The sequence below is a fragment of the Protopterus annectens genome, chromosome 13.part0, assembly GCF_019279795.1.
Source record: "Protopterus annectens isolate FY-2018-M chromosome 13.part0, PAN1.0, whole genome shotgun sequence".
Taxonomy (NCBI): Eukaryota; Metazoa; Chordata; order Ceratodontiformes; family Protopteridae; genus Protopterus; species Protopterus annectens.
In genome coordinates this window covers 697,827,379-697,849,989 of record NC_056747.1, presented here as the reverse complement: position 1 = coordinate 697,849,989, position 22,611 = coordinate 697,827,379, and the positions used below count along the sequence as shown (strand labels likewise).

Genomic DNA, 22,611 nt, shown 5'->3' with positions numbered 1-22,611 from the left:
CTTTTTTGGAAACATTGGCATTTATCCAAAATTTAGCTTACCAAGAGGGCAACTGGCATCTGGGGCAAGAAACACTGAGGAAAATGGCGTCGGCTGATGCCTTTATACCCGAAGACCAGCAGAGATGACGTCGGGTGAAGTGCGACATCAGCCGAAGCCGGACCCAGACTTTGGAATCCGGCCGACCGAAGGGCTGCCTGACGACAGGACAACCCGTTTGTTATGACTGCAGATGCTATCCTTTTCGGACATCTACATTTATGGTAGGTACAAAACTGTACTTTCCCTTACTCAGTAGCTATAGCCTTAGTTAATTCCACAATTGCTAAATACTTGGTGGATTCTGATCCTACTCTTTTTATTAAGGATGGGAAAATTGATAGGTATGGGCAAAACGTGTATACGTCTACAACTTTGGTTTTCAGAATTTTGAATTATTGAGCTCATTTGATAGTCTGTTTTGACAAATTGTGAAAGCATGAATGTTTTATCTACGGTTTCTTCTTGCTAATAAACATCTGTTTTAAGTAACTTAGTTTCTGCTGTTACACAGGTTCCTTTCTCATTGTTTGCAATGTGTGTATGAGATACTACTTCAAGGGCTATGGCCCCGGTACTGTTTTAAGGAGGTTTACTTAGCTGCATTCTCAGAACCTCACAGATGATAAAAAATAGGTTTTAATTCTCCCTTGGATAGACTGTGTTTGGCCTCTCTGCTGCAGATTTGATCAAAAAGTAAGATGAAAGGGGCAACCAAATCTAGGGAATTTCATAAGATTGTTCATCCCTCCTTTTCCAAATTATCCAAGGGTTTTTCTTTCTCTTCCTCCAATTTTGGAGGAAAAAAATGAATAAACCGAGTAAGGGGTGTGGGGCACCAAGGACAATTGCAAACGCAAAACTTTCGAGGAGTTGCTTGCCCTGATCAAGGTTCTGAACCATCTTTGGTTCATGGGGTCCTCTTCAAGTGTTTATGGATGATAGCAGTTATGTGATATGTTAGCAAGCAAAGAGAAACCAGGTTTGTACCCTCTTGCAGACTAGTCATGTCAGTTTGGGGATATAGCCTCAGGGTATAATCTCACTGTATAGGCATCCTACATTCTGTCAGAGCAAAATTGTGGGGCAGACGAGCTGAGCAGGACCAGAGCAGACCCTCACAAAATGGTAGCTTGGTCAAGGCGACTTTTAAGATTTGATCCATCTGTGGGGAACTCCTCAAGTAGACCTGTTTGCATCCCCTTTAGGTCTAGATCATGGGACTATTGTTCAGGGGCTCCCAGACTGTTCTTCCACCTCCCAAAATTTGTAAGCTATGATAATCTAGCCATGTAGTTTAGGCTAAGCAGCAATGATAAATATGAAGAACATGGTACAGTGGAGTAATTTAAACTTAATATAACAGTAGATGTTCAGATGATCTGTGCCACTCCCTCCCTCCACCCCCCCTTGTTTCTTGGTCTGTTGTTTTTGCTAAGGTGTGGTCTTTTATTTATTTTATTGTTTTTGTTCCTAGCATTGTCCTTTCAGGGCTTAGCCTCTGTTGGCATGAAAGCTATGAAAGACTTGGCGCCAAACCTGTCTTTAGTTAGGTCAGCTCAAGCTGACTGATAGTTTAGCTGCATGGAAGTTGTCTTTGGTAGCTGACTGGCTGTTATATCCTTGCAGAATATAACCATATAGGTTAGGCTACTGCAGCAGTGATCATTGAAGCATATATGTGCAAATCTCTACTTTCTTCCCTTCCTTTCACTTATTGCTCTCTGTTTTGTGTTTTATACTTCATCTGTTATTAATTTAGCTGCAGAGAAATATATCCTATTTATTTCTGTTGTATCACAAGAGTTTCTCTTAATATTCACAATTTCAGTGTTCATCTTTTTTTTTTCTCCTCCAAAATTCTAACGTTTGGGGTCTTATTTATTTTCTGTAATTTCTTTTATTGCTATTAATCTGTCTATCCTTCAATATTAACTCAAAACAGCTGTGCCCTTGTCTCATTTTTCTACACTGAGAGTACCTTTTTTGATGTCCTTCAAGGATGCATCTGCAGTCATCACATATGGGGTTGTCCTGCCTCAGGCAGCCCTTCGGTCTGCCGGATTCCAAAGTCTGGGTCCGGCGTCGGCTAATGTCGCACTTTCCCCGTCAGAGCACCTGGGGTATAAAAGCATCAGCCGACGCCATCTTCCTCGGTCTTTCTTGCCGCGTGGTGCCCGAAGCAGAAGCAGTTTGCAAGTGCCGGTCGGCCAGCTCCTGTAATTCAGCTACCGAAGACTTCAAAAAGCTAAGTACCCCGTTGGGGACTCTTTCTTGCCTCAGCCGATGTCAGATAAAGTTAATAATTGTTTAACTTGTGGGAAACAGATACCTCATAAGGATTTCCACTCTTACTGCCTCCCCTGCCTAGGCCCAGACCACGACGTCTCGGCCTGTTCAGCCTGTGCTTCCTTCAACCGACGCACTCTTAGATGTCCGGCGGAGTTTGCAGAGGAATTTTTTAGGACTAGTTTTTCGTATAAGATGCCGTCGGAGACTCCGACTTCCGTTTAAGAAACGGAAGGGCAAGGACCGAAACACGTGGGCCGCGGTTTCGGCTGAAACCACGGCCAGGCCTACCGCGAGTGTCTCGGTCTCGGCTGAAACAGAGTCCTTGGTACTTCCAATTACCGAAACCGCTCAACTGACTACCTCGGCCCCGGAGGCCCCGGCTGAGTCAGTTATTGAAATTCCAACTGAAACTGGTGTCCTGGAACCTTCCGACACCATTCCTTTAGACAAATCTACACCAGTACGTGGTGCAGCCAGGCCTCCTGCATCCATGTCCATTAAGGCATTCTCCAGGGCTAAAGCTGCTAAACTCTCAAAAGCTTTGCCTCCCAAGGTTATCCCTCAGAGACCCTTTACTGGTTCACAGATTCTTAGCTTAGCAGAGGATCTTATCTCCTTAATTAGGGGCTCTCAACCTCATCCGGACAGGGGCTCTCAACCTCCTCCAGACAAAAGGCCCAGGGTTGAGCCCTCTGATCCCCACTCCTCAGATGAGGCCTCTGATGGCTCTGCTCTCTCGGACCACCAGGAGGAGGCTTTTTCGGCCTACGAGGATTCTGATGCAGAGGAATCTATTTCCTCGGCCTCCCCTCCTGAAGAGTTCTCCTTTGGGGAGACGCTACACACCATGAGAGAGCATTTCCAATGGCAGGGCCAGGAATTCTCTGATTTCAGGAACAGATTAAGAACCTTTTTACATTTGCCTCAGCATAGACCTTTAGCTATTCCTCCTGTTTTGAATGTCATTGATGATGTGTACTCTGACTCTAGCACAACCCCTGATTCTCTCCCTCTGGCTCCTGCCAAACCCGATAGGTACTACAAGGTCCCGGACTCGCATCTTTACCTTTACAAGGCCCACTCTGCTGATCCAGAAACTATTTCCCAGGGCCCTAAAGGGGTTGCAGCTGCCACTGCTAAAAATCCTCTCCCCTCTGAAAGGGAGTCCAGAGCTTTAGAGAGATGGGGTAAAAAAGTGTATACTTCTGCTACTCTTTCTATGAGGGCATTAAATTGTCAATTTCATATGATACAGTACCAAGAGTATTTGTTCGATGAATTGCATAAAAAACTGTCTTCACCTGACCCCCTAGACCTCAAGTCACTTCAGGATCTGGTACATAACTCACAACAGGTTAGCAACCATTTCTTGCAATGTGGTTATGATGCATTGGAAGCTTCATGTAGGTCAGCTATGACTGGCGCAGTCATACGTAGGCATGCTTGGCTGAAGGAACAATCTCTGCCAGACCATGTTAAAGCAAAGCTGCTGGATGCTCCTCTGGAAAAGCAAAAGTTATTTGGCTCCACAGCTCAGGAGGTCCTAAAGAAATTTGAAGAAAAGGCAAAATCCGTACAAACAGTCAAAGATTTTCTCCAAGTACAACCACCAAGATTCAGCAGGAATTAGCCTTCCAAGAATTGGTCCTTTCCAGACACAGAGAGGTTTCAGAGAGGCAAGAACAGGCTTGCCAGAGGTAGAGGGCAAGCTAGAGGCTTTTACAGAGGACGTCAATGGCAGCCTCCCAACCAGAGAGGTAATGCAGGACCTTCAACTGCTGCACAAGGACAGGCTCAATGACTTTACTTTGACACCGCCAACCAGGGCTCAATTGGAAGCACCTTTGGGCGGAAAGCTTTCTTTATTCTCAGAAAATTGGCACAGTATTACAAGGGACAAATGGACACTACAAATAATAGACAAAGGATACAGGTTTCATTTCCACACATTACCAAAAAGAAAGGGCATGCCAGACCTGCCACCGAATCAAAGGGCAGAGGCTTTGAAACAAATTTACAGCTTAATGCAAATGAAAGCTATAGAAAAGGTTCCTCTCTCAGAACAAGGCCAAGGATTTTATTCCAGACTATTCCTTGTTCCAAGAAAAGAAAAACAGTGGAGGCCTATTCTCGACTTGTCCGCACTGAATACTTATCTCATTGTGCCAAAGTTCAAAATGCTGACTCTACAGCAGCTCCTTCCCATGCTGGGCAAAGGGGTCTTGGCTGGTAACTCTAGACCTCAAGGAGGCATACCTGCATGTCCCTATCAGACAGAGTTGCAGAAGACACCTCAGATTTCTTGCAGGGTGAGAGCATTATCAATTCTCAGCATTGCCCTTTGGCTTATCTTCTGCGCCCAGAGTATTCATGAAATGCCTGGCATCAGTAATTGCACACTGCAGACTTCAGGGGATTCAAATATACCCATATCTGGACGACTGCCTTATACAAGCGGACAGCCAACAAACTTTGGTAAAACACTTGAATTATGCCATCCACCTACTTCAGGCCTTGGGATATACAGTCAACTTTCACAAATCAAGACTTGTTCCATCCCAAAGAATAACCCTTCTGGGTGCAGATGTAGATACAACCACCCAAATGGCCTTCCTCACAGAAGAAAAAACAGTCAACTACCAGATTACTTCAAAAATCTGACGAGACAAACCCAGCTGACTGCAAGGAAAATCCTGCAGGCCCTGGGTTACATGGCTTCTTGCATCCTTCTGATTCCACAAGCAAGACTACATATGAAAAACTCCTTAGGTACCATTGTAGTTTCATGGACTCAGCACAGTCACAGCCTGGAAACTTTGGTACCACTCATTCCATGCCTTCAAAAGGAATTTCTGTGGTGGGCTCAAGCAAGCCAGTCAAACAGGGGTCTCCTTTCAGCAAACCAAGAGCCAGCCAAACCATTACAACAGACGCTTCAGACCACGGATGGGGAGCGCACATGGAGGGCAGATGCATTCAAGGTCTATGGTCACAAAAAGAGCTACGCATGCACATAAACCAAAAGGAAATGTTGGCAGTGATACATGCAGTCGAAGCCTTCAAACCCTTTCTGCATCATGGCCATCTGCTAATAAGGACAGACAACACCACGGTTATGTGGTACATAAACAAGCAAGGAGGCACCCATTCCTGTCCTCTTTGCAGGCTGGCAATGAATCTATGGGAACTTTCCTTGAAACTCAATATACAGCTACAATCCCAGTTTGTGCCAGGGAAAGACAATATACTGGCGGACAGCTTAAGCAGAAATATCATGGATGCGCACGAATGGATGCTGCACCCAGACATCTTTCTACAGATAACACAATCATGGGGGAGGCCGGACTTGGATCTTTTTGCCTCCCCCCCACAATCATCAACTGAAGAAATTCTGCTCAAGGACATACCACCCACAAGCATGGAAAGTGGACGCCCTCTCTTTCAGCTGGAGAACTCTAACAGTGTATGCATTTCCACCTCTCCCATTAATGACCAAGGTTTTACTGAAGATCAGGACAGAGCAGCCAAAAGTGATTCTGATAGCTCCGGACTGGCCAAGACAGCACTGGTACCCACTGTTAAAGAGCATATCACGCTCAACCATGGCCTCTTCCTCTATGGCCACTTTTACTGACACAGCACAATTACAAAACTCTGCATTCCAACCTGAAAACCTTGCAGCTAACAGCCTGGAAAATACCTTGACTCCTCCTCAGGACAAGCTATCCCAGAGGGTGAAAGATATTATTAGGGAAGCTTGCCGGCCTTCCACAAGAAAGGCATATTCAGCAAAATGGAAAGGATTTCACATTTGGAACACCACAACGGGCCTAGATGCGACAGTGATGAACATGGCACATATCCTGGAATACTTGGCAGAAATGTTCCACAATGGTCTGTCTTACTCTTCCATTAAAATTCATGCTTCAGCAATTTCAGCAGAGTACAATACTGATCCACCTGTCTTCTCTCATCCTCTCCTAAGACAGTTTCTAAGAGGAATCAAAAACATCAATCCTCCAAGGAAACCACCAGCATCGGCAGAACTACAGTTCCTGTCTTGGAAGACTGCTTTCTTTCTGGCCATAACCTCAGCAAGAAGAGTATCTGAGTTACAGGCCCTTATGGTAGTGCAGCCATTTCTTATTTTTCATCAGGACAGAGTTTCATTGAGAACCAATCCTACATTTATGCCAAAGGTGGTATCCAGGGTTTGATTAAATCAAGCTATTCACTTGCCTACCTTCTTTCAAATCCACAAAACAAAGGGGAGAAACTTCTGCACACCCTGGACATTCACAGACAGTTGCACTACTACTTGGACAGAACTAAAGGTTACAGAAAAACTGACCAGCTGTTGGTAGCATATGCTGCTGGTACACAAGGAAAAGCAATTTCCAAACAGACAATTTCAAAATGGATAGGGAATTGCATTTTTTTGTTACTCCTTTCATGGAAAAACTGTGCCAGCTAACATTAGACCTCATTCCACGAGAGCCACAGCCACCTCCACAGCCTTCTTAAGAGGGGTGGCTACCAAGGACATTTTAGAAGCTGCTACATGGAGCTCCGTGCATACATTTGCCAAGCATTACAATTTACCTTTATATTCCAGATCCAGAGCAGGCTTTGCTACGGCAGTCCTGCAGGGCATTTTAGCTACACCATCCTTTACATAGTTCCTCCACCCCCAGATTGGCTATGGTATTCTACCCGTATGTGATGACTGCAGATGCATCCTTGAAGGACATAGTACAGTTTTGTACGTACCATAAATGTAGATGTCCGATAGGTATGCATCTGCAGTCAGGTTTACCTTCCCTCCTTCCCCTCTGTGGTATTTCTTGGGTACTTACCCCTCTTATAGCTAGCTGGGGGGGAATCTATTATGGTGCATTTGTTTTTATATTATTGTGCATGTTTGGATTTTTTAATGCATCTCTCCAGTTTTAGCCTTCCTTAGAGGGCACTTGGCATCTGGGGCAAGAAAAACTGAGGAAGATGGCGTCGGCTGATGCTTTTATACCCCAGGCGCTCTGATGTCGGGGAAAGTGCGAAATCAGCCGACGCCGGACCCAGACTTTGGAATCCGGCCGACCGAAGGGCTGCCTGAGGCAGGACAACCCCATATGTGATGACTGCAGATGCATACCTATCAGACATCTACATTTATGGTAGGTACAAAACTGTACTTTCTCTATTTCCTGCAGGTGTCATATGCAAGTTCCAGAACATCTTCCTGTGACATCTCTTCATCTGCTGCTCCTTCATATAGAAACTAATTGGCTCATCACTCTGCAATATTTCCTGCATCAGAGCTGCCACTGTTTCCTCTTCCTTCCCTTTCTCTGCAACTTCAGCTGACCTTTTGTACTGGTCTGTTCAGAAGGCTCCAGAGCATCACCATGTGGCAAGTCTTCAGCTGGCTCCTGCTCCACCTATTTCTTCTTTATCATTACAATGACATTACCTGTGTTGGATTTTCTACATTAAGTCTTTCACTTCACATACAGTCTATCACATCAGTTAAGCTTCTGTTTATTTTTTTTCTGTACTAATCCTGTTTTCCCCTTTTCTTCTGTTTTCTTACTTTTTGTATTGTGAAATATTCCATGTCTTGAGTGCCTTTGCCTGTATTTGCCTTCAAATGTTTTTGTTGCATTTTTTTATTGATTAGTTTTGCTTTCTATTTTGCATTAATATTGTACCATACCAGATCTGGTTTTCTTCCCTGTGTTTGTACTACTACTACTACTACCTCACAGTCCACTTGTTGCTCCTTAATCTGGTGACTCGTTTTGTTCCATACTGTGACTTTACCTGTGCTGAATTTTCTACATTAAATCCTTCAGTTTGCATGTAATCCATGACTTTAGTTTCCAAGTATTTAACTTCTATTTTACTAATCTTCTTTGCTACATTTCCCTTGGTTTTCTTTTTTGTATTGTGAAATTTTCAATTTCTTGGTCTTTGTCTATATTTGCCTTCAGATATTTTAATGCTGATTTTTGTATTTTGCTGTTGTCTTTGCAATACTGTTGTACCATAGCAGACGTGTCTTTTTTTTCCCCCATGTCTGTGCTTCTTTTTTTTATACCAGTCAAAAATCTCTGGGTTTTGTTCTCTATTTTTGCACTTCATGTGTTACATTTTCAAGGCAGCCCAAAGTTTTTGTCTGTGTAAGGTTTCAGATTTTTATTTGAAGCTTTTGATATTTTTTCTTTTCTTTCCTCTCTCTCAGAATCTTAATCTTTCTGGGTGTCGTCTTTCTGGAAATTGTAGGCTTCATGCATAATTGTAATACACAAGTTCTTCCTTATCCTCTGTAGCCCACACTGCCATCTTTTTGGTCTGTCTTTTTGTTTTTTTTTTTTTTTGTGGACTACTGCTACCTTCTTTCCGGCAAAAACTTATGTTTTAAAATTTCCAAAAATCAGATGGGTTAATAGACTGTATTAATTTTATGTAACAAATCCTTGCCTTCTCTGCCTAGATTTCATTCATCTGGAGTAGTGACTGTAGAGTCTCTCAAAAATGTATGCAGCTGAGCTACAAAATATAAGTATCATCTTGATTTTTTTTTTGATTATTTTTACAGATTACTGTTTTTACAATTTAATATATATAAAGCACTTTGTCTATTCAGTATCTTCACAAATCCTTATCTGTTTAAAAACTTACATTTGTCTGTAGTGCTTGCTGTCTTGTAGGCTATTTTGTCCCACCCTCCCTCCCTGTTGGTGTCTTGCTGTTATACTTGGTGGCTTTGCAGTTGCCCGCCCCTACTGTGACACACCTCCCAGTCTAGTGTCATTAGCTCATTCTGCTTAATACAGAGAGAACATTTGATAAGGCCTTCTGTTCCTCCTTTTTCCCTTTCAAAAGTAAAACAAAACTTTTTTTTCTCTTTCGCCTGAACCTTCTTGTGTTCTGACTGTCCTTCTCAAACATTTTGGAAATATACAGTATATTTCAGAGCATTTGTTATAACTGTATTTGCTATAACTGATTTTAAGTATTTTTTTCTGGTTTTTTGATTATTTACTGCTTAGCGACTGCATTTTAGCCTGTTTATACAGCTCTGCATTCTATTTAAACTGTTTTTGTGTTGATTAACTGTTTTGCACTTTTAAAAAGTTAGTTGTTGCTTAATTTTACCTGTAGGCTAACACACTCAAGTGCGCTAGCCGCTTAAAAGCATTTATAGCATTTACTGTCTGTTTTTCCTCTGTTTTCTGCAAAAAAGAAAGGAAAAAAAAAAAATCTTGTTTTCCCGCCTTACTGAACTAGAATAGTTAGTTTATATGTTTATATATTATTGTATATATTTAATTAAACTTATGTTTATGTAGTTTTTATAGCAATTGTGAAATGATGAATTCTGAATTTTATGCAATTTTGAGAACATTTTTATTAATTCATTTTTATAAATTTATATAATATACATAACGCACACAAATAAGTGATTCTCACACGGCATAAGTCGTCCTATGAGAGACTAGAATGAAGAGATGAATGCATATTGTACTTTATATAACATTATTTAATGCCATACAATGTTTTACAGCATTATGTTTAAAGAAAAAATACGTATCCTTAAGAATGAATCAGATAACTTTAAAGTGTTTGATTATTTGTATGACTCACTATATACAGGGTACTTAGTGATTCAACTCCAGCAGCTAGTTGTTTTGTAGCTTTAAAAAGTTCTTTCTATGAGACAATGATGCTTTTTAATTGAATTATTAGTTTAATTGATTAATTGAATTCAAGCATTGGAATATGCCTCCCTATAAATATGCTGCCTATTTTCATGTTATATTGTCTGAAGAAGCGTATCATAGCATACGCGAAAGCGCTCACCGTTTGTTCTTTTATCTTTGAATAAATTATTTCTCGTACGTGGAGAGTCAGAGGTTTTTGTTCTACATTTGAACTAGAATAGTCCAGTCTTCAGAGTTTGCTGATCTCTGGGCTTTGTCTTGGTTCCTGTGCTATTCCATATCCTTATTTGGATAAAAGGAAGCGTCTTTGTTCACCAGAGGGAGTGGGGAGCACTGAGCGGCCTATTTGTCCCTAGAGGAGTGGTTTCCAGCCAGAAACTTGTAGTCTATTGGCCATTTTGGGTCAATTCCTAGCTCTTTTCAGCCCCCTGTAATAAAGCCCGCTTTAGCGCGCTTTTTCGCTTGTATTCAACTCAGCACAGCTCCTCGTGGTGTACTGCAGAGTTCTACAAGCAGCAGAGAGCAAAAGAGTGACTTTTTCCTGATTTAAGTATTTTTTTCTGGCTTTTTGATTATTTACTGCTTAGCGACTGCTTTATCACCTGTTTATATAGCTCTGCATTCTATTTAAACTGTTTTTGTGTTGATAAACTGTTTTGCACTTTTAAAAAAGTTATTTGTTGCTTAATTTTACTTGTAGACTAACACACTCAAGTGCGCTAGCCGTTTAAAAGCATTTATAGCATTTACTGTCTGTTTTTCTTCTGTTTTCTGCAAAAAAGAAAAAAACAAAAAAGAAAAAACAAATCTTGTTTTCCCGCCATACTGAACTAGAATAGTCCAGTCTTCAGAGTTTGCTGACCTCTGGGCTTTGTCTTGGTTCCTGTGCTATTCCATATCCTTATTTGGATAAAGGGAAGCTTCTTTGTTCACCAGTGGGAGTGGGGAGCACTGAGCAGCCTATTTGTCCCTAGAGCAGTGGTTCCAGCCAGAAACTTGTAGTCTATTGGCCATTTTGGGTCAATTCCTAGGTCTTTTCAACCCCCTGCTATAAAGCCCGCTTTAGTGCGCTTTGGCGTGATTTAGCGTGGAGTTGCCCATAGAGCACCATCGGGCAGCACCGGTTAAACAAGGTTAAACTATTTCTGGCTCCGTAAAGTCTGCTCTTCAATTTTTCCCTTAGAACTTCTCTACTTGCAATCTAAACAGTCTATTCTCTATCTCAATAGCTCAGCACTTGCTCCTAAAGCATTTTTATATAGGTAAAGTACTTGTATACTAAACAAAGTACTACATTAGCCTAGAATCCCCTTGAGTACCCATTTCCCTATAGGTCCCTTCTGACTCAGTTACACAGCAAACTTTTTCACTTTTTCTAGCATGTCGAAGGGTCAGTTGCTAGCGTCCTCTCCTGTTCAGCTGGTGAATCTGGGCATCTTGAGGCAATGTTACATGTACACAGACAACCCACTCCTTCTCCCACAAAACACAAATAACGTGAGAGATGCAACTATATAGCCAAACTGGAGGCTGAGCTCTCTCAACTCAGGACTGGCAAGACCAGACAGGAGGAGAAGGAAACCACGCACACCACAAACCCAGTTTCACATAGAACTATCACAACTGCAAAACAAACACACAAAGACATACTCGGAGGCACTGATCAAAAATCTACCAAAACTACAGAGGCCTCCAAAGCAGACACCCAAGCAACTGCCACCTCAAGACATAAGACATGCAACACATAGTTCTCAAAGTCAGTGTGCTAAACAGTCACAGCCCTTAAGGCCAAACACAATGCCAGACACACTTGTTATAGGTGACTCCATAGTCAGACACACTGACGTCCCACTCACCAGACTGAACAAGGAAAAGATCACAGTTAGCTGCCTGTCAGGCGCTAGAATCCGCCACATAACACAAGCACTCAGGTCACTCCACAGCAAGTACAAGTATGACTCGGTCATTGTCCATGCCGGTGTGAACGACATGAGACGTACCTCCCTGGACTACATGAAAAGAGACATAGAGGAGCTCTCAGATTATGTAGCCCAGGCCGGTATGACCCTGACCCTGAGCAGTATCCTACCCTCACCAAGAATGATGCCACAATACAGAAACAAATGATCAGCTTTAATAATTGGCTTAATTACTGGTGTCATTCTAAGGGGATCCAATGTCTGTCTGCCTGGGATGACATGCTTGACAAGCCACGCTGCTTCGCAAGGGACGGCTTGCACCTGTCACCCCTGGGCTTCCGGATATTGGCAAAGGCTCTTGCCACCCCCATAGTGCCTTTTTTAGGCAAGGCTCAAATGATAAACCTACCGCCCTAGAAAACAAAAATGGAGAAAAACTAAGGGTAATACTGCTCAATGCCAGAAGTCTAAACCTCAAGATGCACGCCCTCGAAGCCCTCCTCAGTATGGAGAACATCGATGTTTGTGCTGTGACTGAAACCTGGTTCAAGGCTCCTGAGAGCACCCCAGCACTATCAGGTTATACCTCATATCATGCGTTCTGGCCCCAAAATCCGGACTGAACTACAAAAGGAGGGGGAGTATCCATATTCATAAAGGATACCCACACCTCCAGGTTAGTGGAAACGCATCTAAGCATCGGAGACCATCCAGGTGCAATTAACCATAGGTAAAACTGCCCTACAGTTTGTAACATGCTACAGACCACCTTCTCAAACTCAGGAAACCCACACAGCCTTCCTGAAGACACTGGAGAGTATAAATGTCTGTCCAAACACCATCATATTGGGTGACTTCAACTACCCAAACATAGACTGGGAACATTACTCAAGCCCCAACACCCTAGCCCAAAGGTTCCTTGAGTTCATAAACTCAAATGCTATGGAACAACTAGTCACCATTCCCACAAGAGGAGAAAATATACTAGACCTGATCATCACAAACATGGGGACAAAATGCTCCACACGAAGTATATCCCTCATTGGTGAGATCAGACCATAAATTAATCTCACTGGAGATCCACATCCCGCCCCCACCCCAGCAAAAAGACCACCGTGAAGAACTTCTCAAAAGCAAACTTCACACTTCTTAAGACTGGAGTGGTATCCTTCAAGGCCCCGAGCCAGTGGAAACCACAACCCACGCTGCTGAAACCCTTACAAATGCCTTCTACGAGCACCTCCAGGAATGTATGGATCAAGCAATCCCTAATAAAATCAAGACCTTTTCCACCAAAGGCAGGCGCCCGGTCTGGTGGACTCCAGCCATAAACAAACTCTACAACAAGAGGAGAAAGCTACTACATGACAGAGCAAAATCCCTAAATGGGAAGGCATCTCTGATCAATACTAGCAAAAAACTACGATCACTCATAAAATCATCCAAGGCCAACTTTGAGAGAAAAATCTCTAATGACACAAAAGACAATCATAAAGCCTTCTTTAGCTATGTTAGAAACCTGGGTGGAAACTCCCAGATATGCTCAGAAGTAGTCCAAAATGATAAAAAAATCACTGAACCCACAGACATTGCCAACATACTGGCAGACAGGTTCAGTGCAAATTTCTCCCCTCCTCCCGCCGAAAAGGAGAAATATCTATCCGACCAGAGTCTAGCCTCCCAAACATCTCAGATGCCCAGGTGAGAGCTGCTCTCTAAAGCAAAAAACACAGCATCAATGGGACCGGACGGTGTCCCCGGCTGTGTGCTACACGAACTCAATGAGGAACTAAACCCACACATAAGGCTGCTGTTTAATCTTAGCCTTACTACAGGATACGCACTCCAAAGAATGGCGACGGCAACTGTGGTCCCACTCCACAAAGGCGGTGCTTCTACGGACCCTGGAAATTACCGCCCCATAAGCTTGACGAGCCTTGTCTGCAAAGCTATGGAGAGGATCATAATGGAACTCATAAAGACATTGGGGACCTACAGACACTGGATTCTACCCAATTTGGCTTTGTCAAGGGCAGATCCTGCCTCTTGAACTTGGTCGACTTTTTCGAAACAGTCACTAAGGCCATTGATGAGGGTAAGGCAGTTCACACAGCCTACCTTGACCTAGCAAAAGCATTCGACACAATACCCCACTCGGGCATCATAGAAAAGCTCACCAGCTTAGATGTAAACCCATATGTCACAAGATGGGTTGCAAACTGGCTCAAGGACAGAACACACAGGGTTAGAGTTGCTGGTGCCATGTCAGACTCTAAGCCGGTCACGAGCGGTGTCCCACAGGGCTCAGTCCTGGGCCCCTCTTGTTCGGCATTTATTTTCCTGAAGTGCAGGCAAACATAGGGGGATTGTGGCTGACAAAATTTGCAGATGACTGCAAACTGGGCACCATAATTGACACTCCATCAGACACAGACATCCTCCAGAAAGGTCTCATAGAAATGGATAACTGGTGCCAGAGCCATGGCCTTAAGCTAAATGCCAAAAATGTATAGTCATACCCTTTGGGAAAAACAAGGTAACCCCTAATTACCACATAGGTGGTAATCCATTAAACACGGAAGAAGTTATCAGGGACCTGGGGACCCAAGTTGACAGTAACCTCTCTTTTGACACTCACATTGCCAAAGTGGTTAGGAAGACCTTCTACATTGCCCACCTGATCATGAAGGATTCACATCCAGATCAGGAGAGGTCATTGTACCCTGTACTCTTCACTTATCAGACCAATGATTGAGTACAACGCCCCATTCGGAATGTACCTTACCCGACACCTGCAGCAGTTGGAAAGACCCCAAAAGTTCCTCACCAAAAGGATAAAGGGCTCAAACATATGTCATACGATGCCCAACTGAAGAAACTCCAGCTCTATTCAGTCGCATACCGCCTGCTCAGAGGTGATCTGTGCCTGACATACAAGGCCATGTCCAACCCGGAATTAATGGACATGCTCCACCTCAAAAAATCCAAATCCACCAGAGCCACGAGAGCAAGAGACTTAAACCTCAACACGGATATAAATAGGACGTGCTGGAGGGACAGATTCATCACCCAGAGACTCCCTACACTATGGAACAGAATCCCAGTCCATGTGAGGCAGAGCCCCTCACTGACTCTGTTCAAGAGAAATCTTGACGAGTGGATGGGAGATCGTAGGTTTACCCCGGGAATCATCTGTGTATCACTGCTGGACAGAGGCACAGCAAACTAATGGGTATAGTATTCTCATCCTAAGGGGTGGTGAAAGACACACACACTCTGGCTAGGCTTATAAATGCCCTAGGGCAGATAGCCTAGTATGAACCTATGAACCTATGTATGTTTAAGTTGTGCAGCAACTGTGACTGGCTTCAGTGGAGACTTTAAGATGCCAGGATGTGCAGTATAGCTCTTGGCCTTTCAAAGGAGATGCTCAAATCTTATTTTTTTTGTCTTAGCACAGCACCACAGAGATGCGAATTGGAATCATTTTGCATATCATTGTAGGTAAAACTGAAGGATTGTTAACTTTTGGAGAGTTCAATATGCTGATTTGCCCAAAGGCGTTAATCCTGCTGTTGAGAACAGTAGACTCTGGTTATCCAAGTTGAACATTATGTAAAGTACATAATTGTCATGCCTTCTCTCTGGAGAAGAGGAAAGTGTTATGATGAGGGTGCAGACTGTTGCTTTAGGGTAAAAATCCAATGTGGAATTGTTAAAATTAAGTAGGGACTCTGGACTGGACAGATTATAGGTGAATTGATTGGAAAAATCTGTAGAGTGTATAAAATGTGAATGGGGACTAAACTGCATTGCACCTAACTGTGTCCATTCCTTGTTTTTTGGGAACGACTTCATCTCTCAATACCCTTTCACACACTTCTAATTTGCTGTTCATACTTCTTGAACTTGGCCTTCATGTCATGGTAGAAGTTTGAGGTTAGGCACAGCTTTTGAAAGTGGGGATTGATCTGCAACACTGCTAGTTCATACATTTTTTATTTGTATTTTTGTGCACACCATATATGTTTTTCTCTGATCTTGTGTATTGTTTTTTTTTTTTTTTCCCTAGCTTTTTCTTCACAGTGTGTTCGGCTACAGAGGTATAATACTGTTCCCATGGTATGCTAGGCTGTACGACCGGGACGTTGCTTCCCCAACCTCAGAAAAGTAAGGAGTTTATAAATATTGTAGTTTAATGATTAGATTCTAACAAGTAATCATAAGAATTGATGTCACTAATATTTACATGGTTTGGTTTTTGATTTGAGTGTTATTCATAGAACAGTACATGCGCACTTCTGTGCAGCTTTTCGCATTGTTTCATGGCTTGCCTAGGTTGCCCAGTGTGACTTTTGATTTTTAAAGCTGATGGGTAAGGGACCCTTCTCGAGGAAAACTGTGAGGAATTTTGCCCATGTTTATCAAGGAGCCTTTGACGTTTGTGGTTTGAGAAGAACTTAAATGTGTTTCTTGCTCCACAAGTTTGTCTGTTTAAGTTGTGTTGTATCTGATTCTCGTATAGAATGTTTGATAAGTTGTCATTCTCGCCTTCATTCTTGCTGGATGGGTTTGGAGCCGATCCTCGGCTCCGACTCTGCCTATAATATAGCTCGAGAACTATTTTTACCAGCTTGAGGCAGCCCTATATCCCACAATACCATGCACTAACTCCCCAGATCTCGTTTGCCGCTTCGCTGCGAGGTTGCCTTTTTTTACCGGCTCAGGTCAGTAAAGAAATTTTTTCAGTAAGTCTTCGAATTTGAGGTAGTTTATAGTTTAGCCCCTTACATTAGTTCCCTATCGATTTAGTTTTACTTATTAGTGATATTTCGTTAAGCCCTACCCACCCCTTTAGCTAATTTTATAATCGGGCCTACGTGCTTTAGTTTTTGTTTACCCCCACCCCCGTATAATGTGTGTGCGTGTTGTGATCTTAGTCAGCCCCCTTAACTCCCCCTTGGTTTTAAGCGAGTGTGTGTGCTGACTGTATTACTGTCCTTAGGGCAATGTCCAAAGACGCTAAGGTCTCGGAATTCAAAAAGTGTGACTCGTGCTGTCAGAAAATGTCTCTGACAGACGGTCACACTTCTTGCGTCTACTGTTTGGGGCCTTTGCACCTGCAGGACTCTTGTTACATTTGTCATGGATTTAGTTCAAGAGTCCTGCAGGAGCGTCGCAATAAACTTATATTGAGGGGCTTATTGAAGCCCGATGATTCTCTGTCCAAGTCTGGCTCGGGGAAGTCATCTAAGCCCGCCAAACCTTCGGCTCCAGTTTGAGTCGAGGGCTGGCGAATCTGAGACTGCTCCGACATCGGCTCCAGTTGGAACCGATACGAGCAAGACCGTATCCGCTCCGAAACCTGTATCGGAGCCGACTTCAGCCCGCAAGCGCTCTAGATCTCCCTCACTAGAGTCCGTCCGATCGGCTCCAAGATCGCCCCTCCTATCTGAGCGGAGTCATAGGACTCATTCCTCCAGGTCATCTAGGCTTTCCGACCACGATATTGAGAGAGTGGTCAGTAGACTCATAAAATCTCAGGCACTGGCCCAAATGCTTCAAAGCCCGTCTCACCAGACTGTGGCTCCCTCGGTACCACCTTCGATTCCTCCTCCGACTCTCCATTCGAGTTCGGAGCCAGAGTTTGTCGGAACCGTAACCTTGCCCACGTCGGAGCCGATACTTCCACCTTCGGCTCTGGCGTTGTTGGCTCCGACCTCTTCATTGGTACCGTCCATGGAGAGGTCCGGGCACCGAGACTCCATTGTCGGCTCCTAGGGGGCGAGTGGCATCGGACCCTTGTCCAACCCTGCTCTCCCTCTCGGAGCGTCGGCTCTATTTAGTTCGGCCTCGACATAATTTTCGGAGCCTTCTCTGTTGGTGCCAGGGGTGGTTCGGGTGTCTTCAGAGCCGGGACTGTTTTCGGTGCCTGATAGGGGGGCTTTCGAGGTGATGAGGAGCGTGCTGGATCCAGTGTCCGCTCCAAGGTTGGGTTCTTCAGCTCCTCCTTCTACAGTGCCTGTTACGGTCTCTGGCCATCCTCCTGCAACTGATAGCAGAGATCCAAAGTGCAGGGTACCCACTTTGGGTGTGTCTTCCATCTCCGAGGCCTCCCCTGAACATTCAGGGGAACCCCCTAGGAAAAAAAAGTGCAAGAGGAAGCACGTAGACTCCCCTGAGTCTCTCACTTCGGACACCGACTTGGATGAGTCGGAGGGTTCCCCAAGATCCCCCTCTGAGGATGTCTCCTTTTCAGACATCCTAGAGATCCTGAAACAAAGCTGGAATTGGTCCACCCTCAAACCCTCCGAGGACGAGTCAGTTTACCTTGACGCTTTTTGGTCTCGCCCTTCCACCTCCTGGGTGTCTCCTCCTTTCGACCCACTGATGGAAGTAGTGGCCAGAAAGGCATGGGCAGCTCCTGACTCATTGGAACCTACCCCTAGGAGACCCTCTAAATTTATTTCTGCTCCGGAGGACAAACCATTTCTAACCAAAGGCGTCTCGGTAGATGCTATGGTGGTAGCAGCCGCCACTAAGAAGGAATTAGCTGATCCTTCTGTACCTGTTCATCCTCCTAACAGAGTCTAGGACCATGGACAGGTACGGCAAGCGGACATTTGCTTCTGCGACCTTTGTCATGCGATCGCTGAACTATTTGTCATTTCACCCGCCTTCAGGGAGATTTGCGCAAAGAACTGGGTGAAACCATACAGGATCCTTCTGCTGCGGGATATCAGGACAAGATGAACTCCCAGCTGGCTACCCTGAATTCCATTGCCAACTCTTCCATGCGGCTTATATCCTATGCAGCCGATGGAGCGAGTAGGGCCGCAGGCACAGGTGTTGCGTTGAGACGTCACGCCTGGATGCGACTCTGCAATTTTGCTGATCCCTTCAAGGCGTCCTTCACCAACACCCCCTTTGATGGTTCAGAGTTGTTTGGACCTCAGGTAAAGAATACCCTCACCAGGTGCGAGCAAGATGGTAAGACTTTCTCTGCCGTGGGAGTCCACTTTTCCACACCATCTTGCCCTTACCCTAAAGGTCAGAAGGGTGGAAAGATGTGGTTCTGCAAACCACAGGGAGTCACTCCAGTCGTACGTGGTGAACTTCCCCCCCAGAGGCAGAGGGGGTAATAATAATAGACGTTGCCCCAGGGGCAGAGGAGGTCCACAGAACCAGGGTTCCAGGGTATCCTTCCCTGACCAACCCTTTCAGCATCCCTGAGATGCTGCCAGACTGTGGACCTTCGGAGGCAGTCGGGGGAAGATTATCTCTGTACCCGGAAGCCTGGCAATCCCTTTCTCAGGACAATTGGATACAGCCGATTATATCCGAGGGTTACAAAATCCCCTTCATCTCCCCTCCGATCCAATCGCCAAGACCTCTCCCAAACGTACCACCCGGACAAAGGGGTCAGGCACAGCTAGAAATTAAAAAGTTGTTAAAAAAAAAAAAAAAAAAAGTCATCCAGGCAGTCCTGGCAGACCAGCTAGGATCCGGAATCTACTTTTTGGTTCCAAAAAAGACACGAGACTGGTGACCCATTTTGGACCTCAGCAGACTGAACAAGTCTGTGCAGAAGACAAAATTTCGGATGGTAACACTGCAGTCCATTCTACCCTTTTTGGGCAGAGACAACTAGATGTGCTCGTTAGACCTCCAGGACACATACTATCATATAAAGATACACAGGCGCTCCAGAAGGGTTCTCCGCTTCCGGCTGGGAGCCAGTCATTACCAATTCAGAGCCCTGCCCTTTGGTCTCACCACAGCCTCCTGGGTGTTCACCAAATGCTTGGCAGTGGTCATGGCTCACCTGAGACACAAAGGATTCCAGGTGTTTCCATATTTAGACGACTGGCTCATTACTGCTACCACCAAACAGCATCTTATAATAGCCAGGGATTACACCATTCACATTTGCAACAAACTAGGTATTTCCATAAGTTTTGCAAAATCCTCTGTCGCCTTGTCAATCTATAAACTTTATAGGCGCCGTACTAAGCACCAGAGAAATGTCTGCAACATATTACCACCTCAGAGAGTGACAGACATACGGCGGAATGTTCAGCTACTGTTTCAGTCCAACAGATTTCAAGCCAAGTTAGTACTGAAAACGTTAGGCCTCATGGCAGCGGCGATCCTTCTCCTTCCTTTAGCTCGCTTCCACATGAGAATTCTCCAGTGGATGCTTTTTTCTCAGTGGTCCTTTAAACCGCTCCCAATGACTTGCAACATCTTGATAACCCCATCTTGCAAGAGACACCTCTCCTGGTGGATGGTCTCCCCTCAACTTCTTCAGGGCAGACCCTTTGTCCTCCCCCCTCCAGTTGCCACAGTGACAACAGATGCCTCCCTGATTGGGTGGGGGGGGGGCATTATCAGGGCAGGACTGTCCAGGGCACATGGCAACAGTTAGAATGCCACCTGCACGTAAATGTCCTAGAGATGAGAGCAGTGCTTTTATTGTTGCAAGCCCTTCAGGACTCTCTTCCCACCAGGGCTATAGCAATTCAAACAGACAATATGTCTGTAGTGTGGTACATAAACAAGCAGGGCAGAACAAAGTCCTACCCCCCTATGTCAAGAAGCACTCAGACTTTGGCAGTGGGCGATCTCCTCTCAACGGTTTCTGATAGCAACGCACATCCCCGGGAGGTCCAACGTCATTGCGGACAGACTGAGCAGAACAATTCTCATGCCTCACGAGAGTGGTCTCTAAATCTAGCGGTTGCAGAGAGAATTTTTCAGAAGTGGGGCCAGCCTTGCTGCGACCTTTTCGCAACCCCTCAAAACAGCAAGTGCCTCGGCTTCTTCACACTCTTCCCTCTACCAGGCCATCCCCCCAGAGACGCTCTAGTCCACGATTGGCCTCGGGGTCTTTTATACGCATTCCCCACCTTCCCGCTGATTCCACAATTAATTCAGAAAGCAACCGCATTGAGATCCAAAATGATCCTCATTGCCCCTTATTGGCCTTGACAAGTATGGTTTACGTTCCTGCACCATCATCTACTGGAACAGCCCTGGCATCTGGAACCCCTTCCAGACCTTTTGACCCATCTAACGGGGCAAGCTGCACCAGTCTCTTCGTTCCCTCAACCTCACAGCTTGGTTTCTCCACTTCCAACAATAGCCAGGCTTCCCTTCATTTCTCTTCCTGTCCGTGATATCATTCTTGTTTCCCATAAGTCCAATACTAGGAAGACTTATGCGAGCAAATGGAAGCGTTTTTCATTCTGGGCAGAAGCTAGGTCCTTGGATCCTTTTAATGCTCCAATTCATTAAGTTCTAGATTTTCTGGCGGAGCTTTTTCATTCAGGATCGTTGTCGGCCACTATCAGACTACAGCTGGCGGCCATTGCCAATTTTCATGTGGGGCTATCGGAAACAAATATGTCCCACAAACTCTGTAAAGCTTTCCTCAAGGGCGTATTTTTGTTCAGACCTCTCATTAAGGATCCTCCTCCACAATGGGATTTAAATTTAGTTCTAACATCATTAATTCTCCCTCCCTTTGAACCTGCAGCTTTTTGTTCATTCAAACTTTTCTTGGAAAACTCTGATGTCCTTCAAGAATGCAACTGCAGTCCTGACATATGGGTTGTCCTGCCTCAGGCAGCCCTTCGGCAGGACAACCCATATGTCAGGACTGCAGTTGCATATCTGTCGGACATCTACATTTATGGTAGGTACAAAACTGTACTTTAATGATGGCTATAACATCTGCCAGAAGGGTATCGGAACTCCAGGCATTGTCTGTCCGTCCCCCTTATTTGTTTTTTCATAAAGACAGGGCAACTCTCAGAAAGAATCCTTCCTTTCTACTGAAGTTTCTCTTGAATCAAATCTGAACCACACTATTGACTTGCCTGTGTTCTTCCCAGATTATTCAAACAGGGCTGAACAGAAATTACATTCCTTGGATGTTCATCGCCAGCTGCGGTATTACCTAGACAGGACAAAACAATTCAGAAAGTCAGACCAGCTCTTTCTCTCTTATGCTGAAGGAAAGAAAGGACTTCCAGTATCAAAGGTAACTCTTTCTAGATGGTTGACATCCATCATTACCTTTGTCTACCAGTTGAGACACAAACAACTCCCGTCTAGACCTAAAGCTCATTCAACTAGGGCACTAACAACATCAACAGCCTTTCAAGCAAGGTTACCGTTAGATGCCATATGTGCAGCAGCTACATGGGCTTCTTAACATACTTTTATTACCCATTATAAGCTTGATATAGCCTCCAGAAATAGAGCTGACTTTTCACCGTACTCAGGAGTCTGTTCCGTTGAGCCACCCTGGACGAAGGTGCTAGGGACGCTGTCCCATCCAGCAAGAATGAAGGCGAGAATGACAACTTAACATTAAGAAGTTATGTACCTACCATAACGTTCCATGTTAGTTGTCTTTTTCTCGCCTTCTTTCTTGCGTCCCTCCCTCCTGCCCCCTAGCCTGGACAGACTTGGAGGTCCTGGAGTCCTTCTCTTTCATGTTATACAGTCCTTTACGGTTACCCCGTATCTTTAGTGTTACCAGCAGGGAAGACCGTATTTGGTAATAATAATAATAATAAATATATACTATGTGTTAGCTGCCAACGAGATCTGGGGAGTTAGCGCATGGT

At 44.5% G+C, this 22,611-nt stretch overlaps 1 protein-coding gene across 1 annotated transcript in view; it reads left to right on the top strand.

Annotated features, from left to right (window-relative positions):
• POLDIP2 (DNA polymerase delta interacting protein 2) overlaps positions 1-22,611 on the top strand; it is a 1,361,368-nt gene that overhangs the window by 435,251 nt on the left and 903,506 nt on the right. Inside the window, exon 3 of the mRNA XM_044054380.1 lies at positions 16,047-16,144. Coding sequence (XP_043910315.1) covers positions 16,047-16,144 — 98 coding nt within the window. The remainder of the gene's footprint in view (positions 1-16,046; positions 16,145-22,611) is intronic.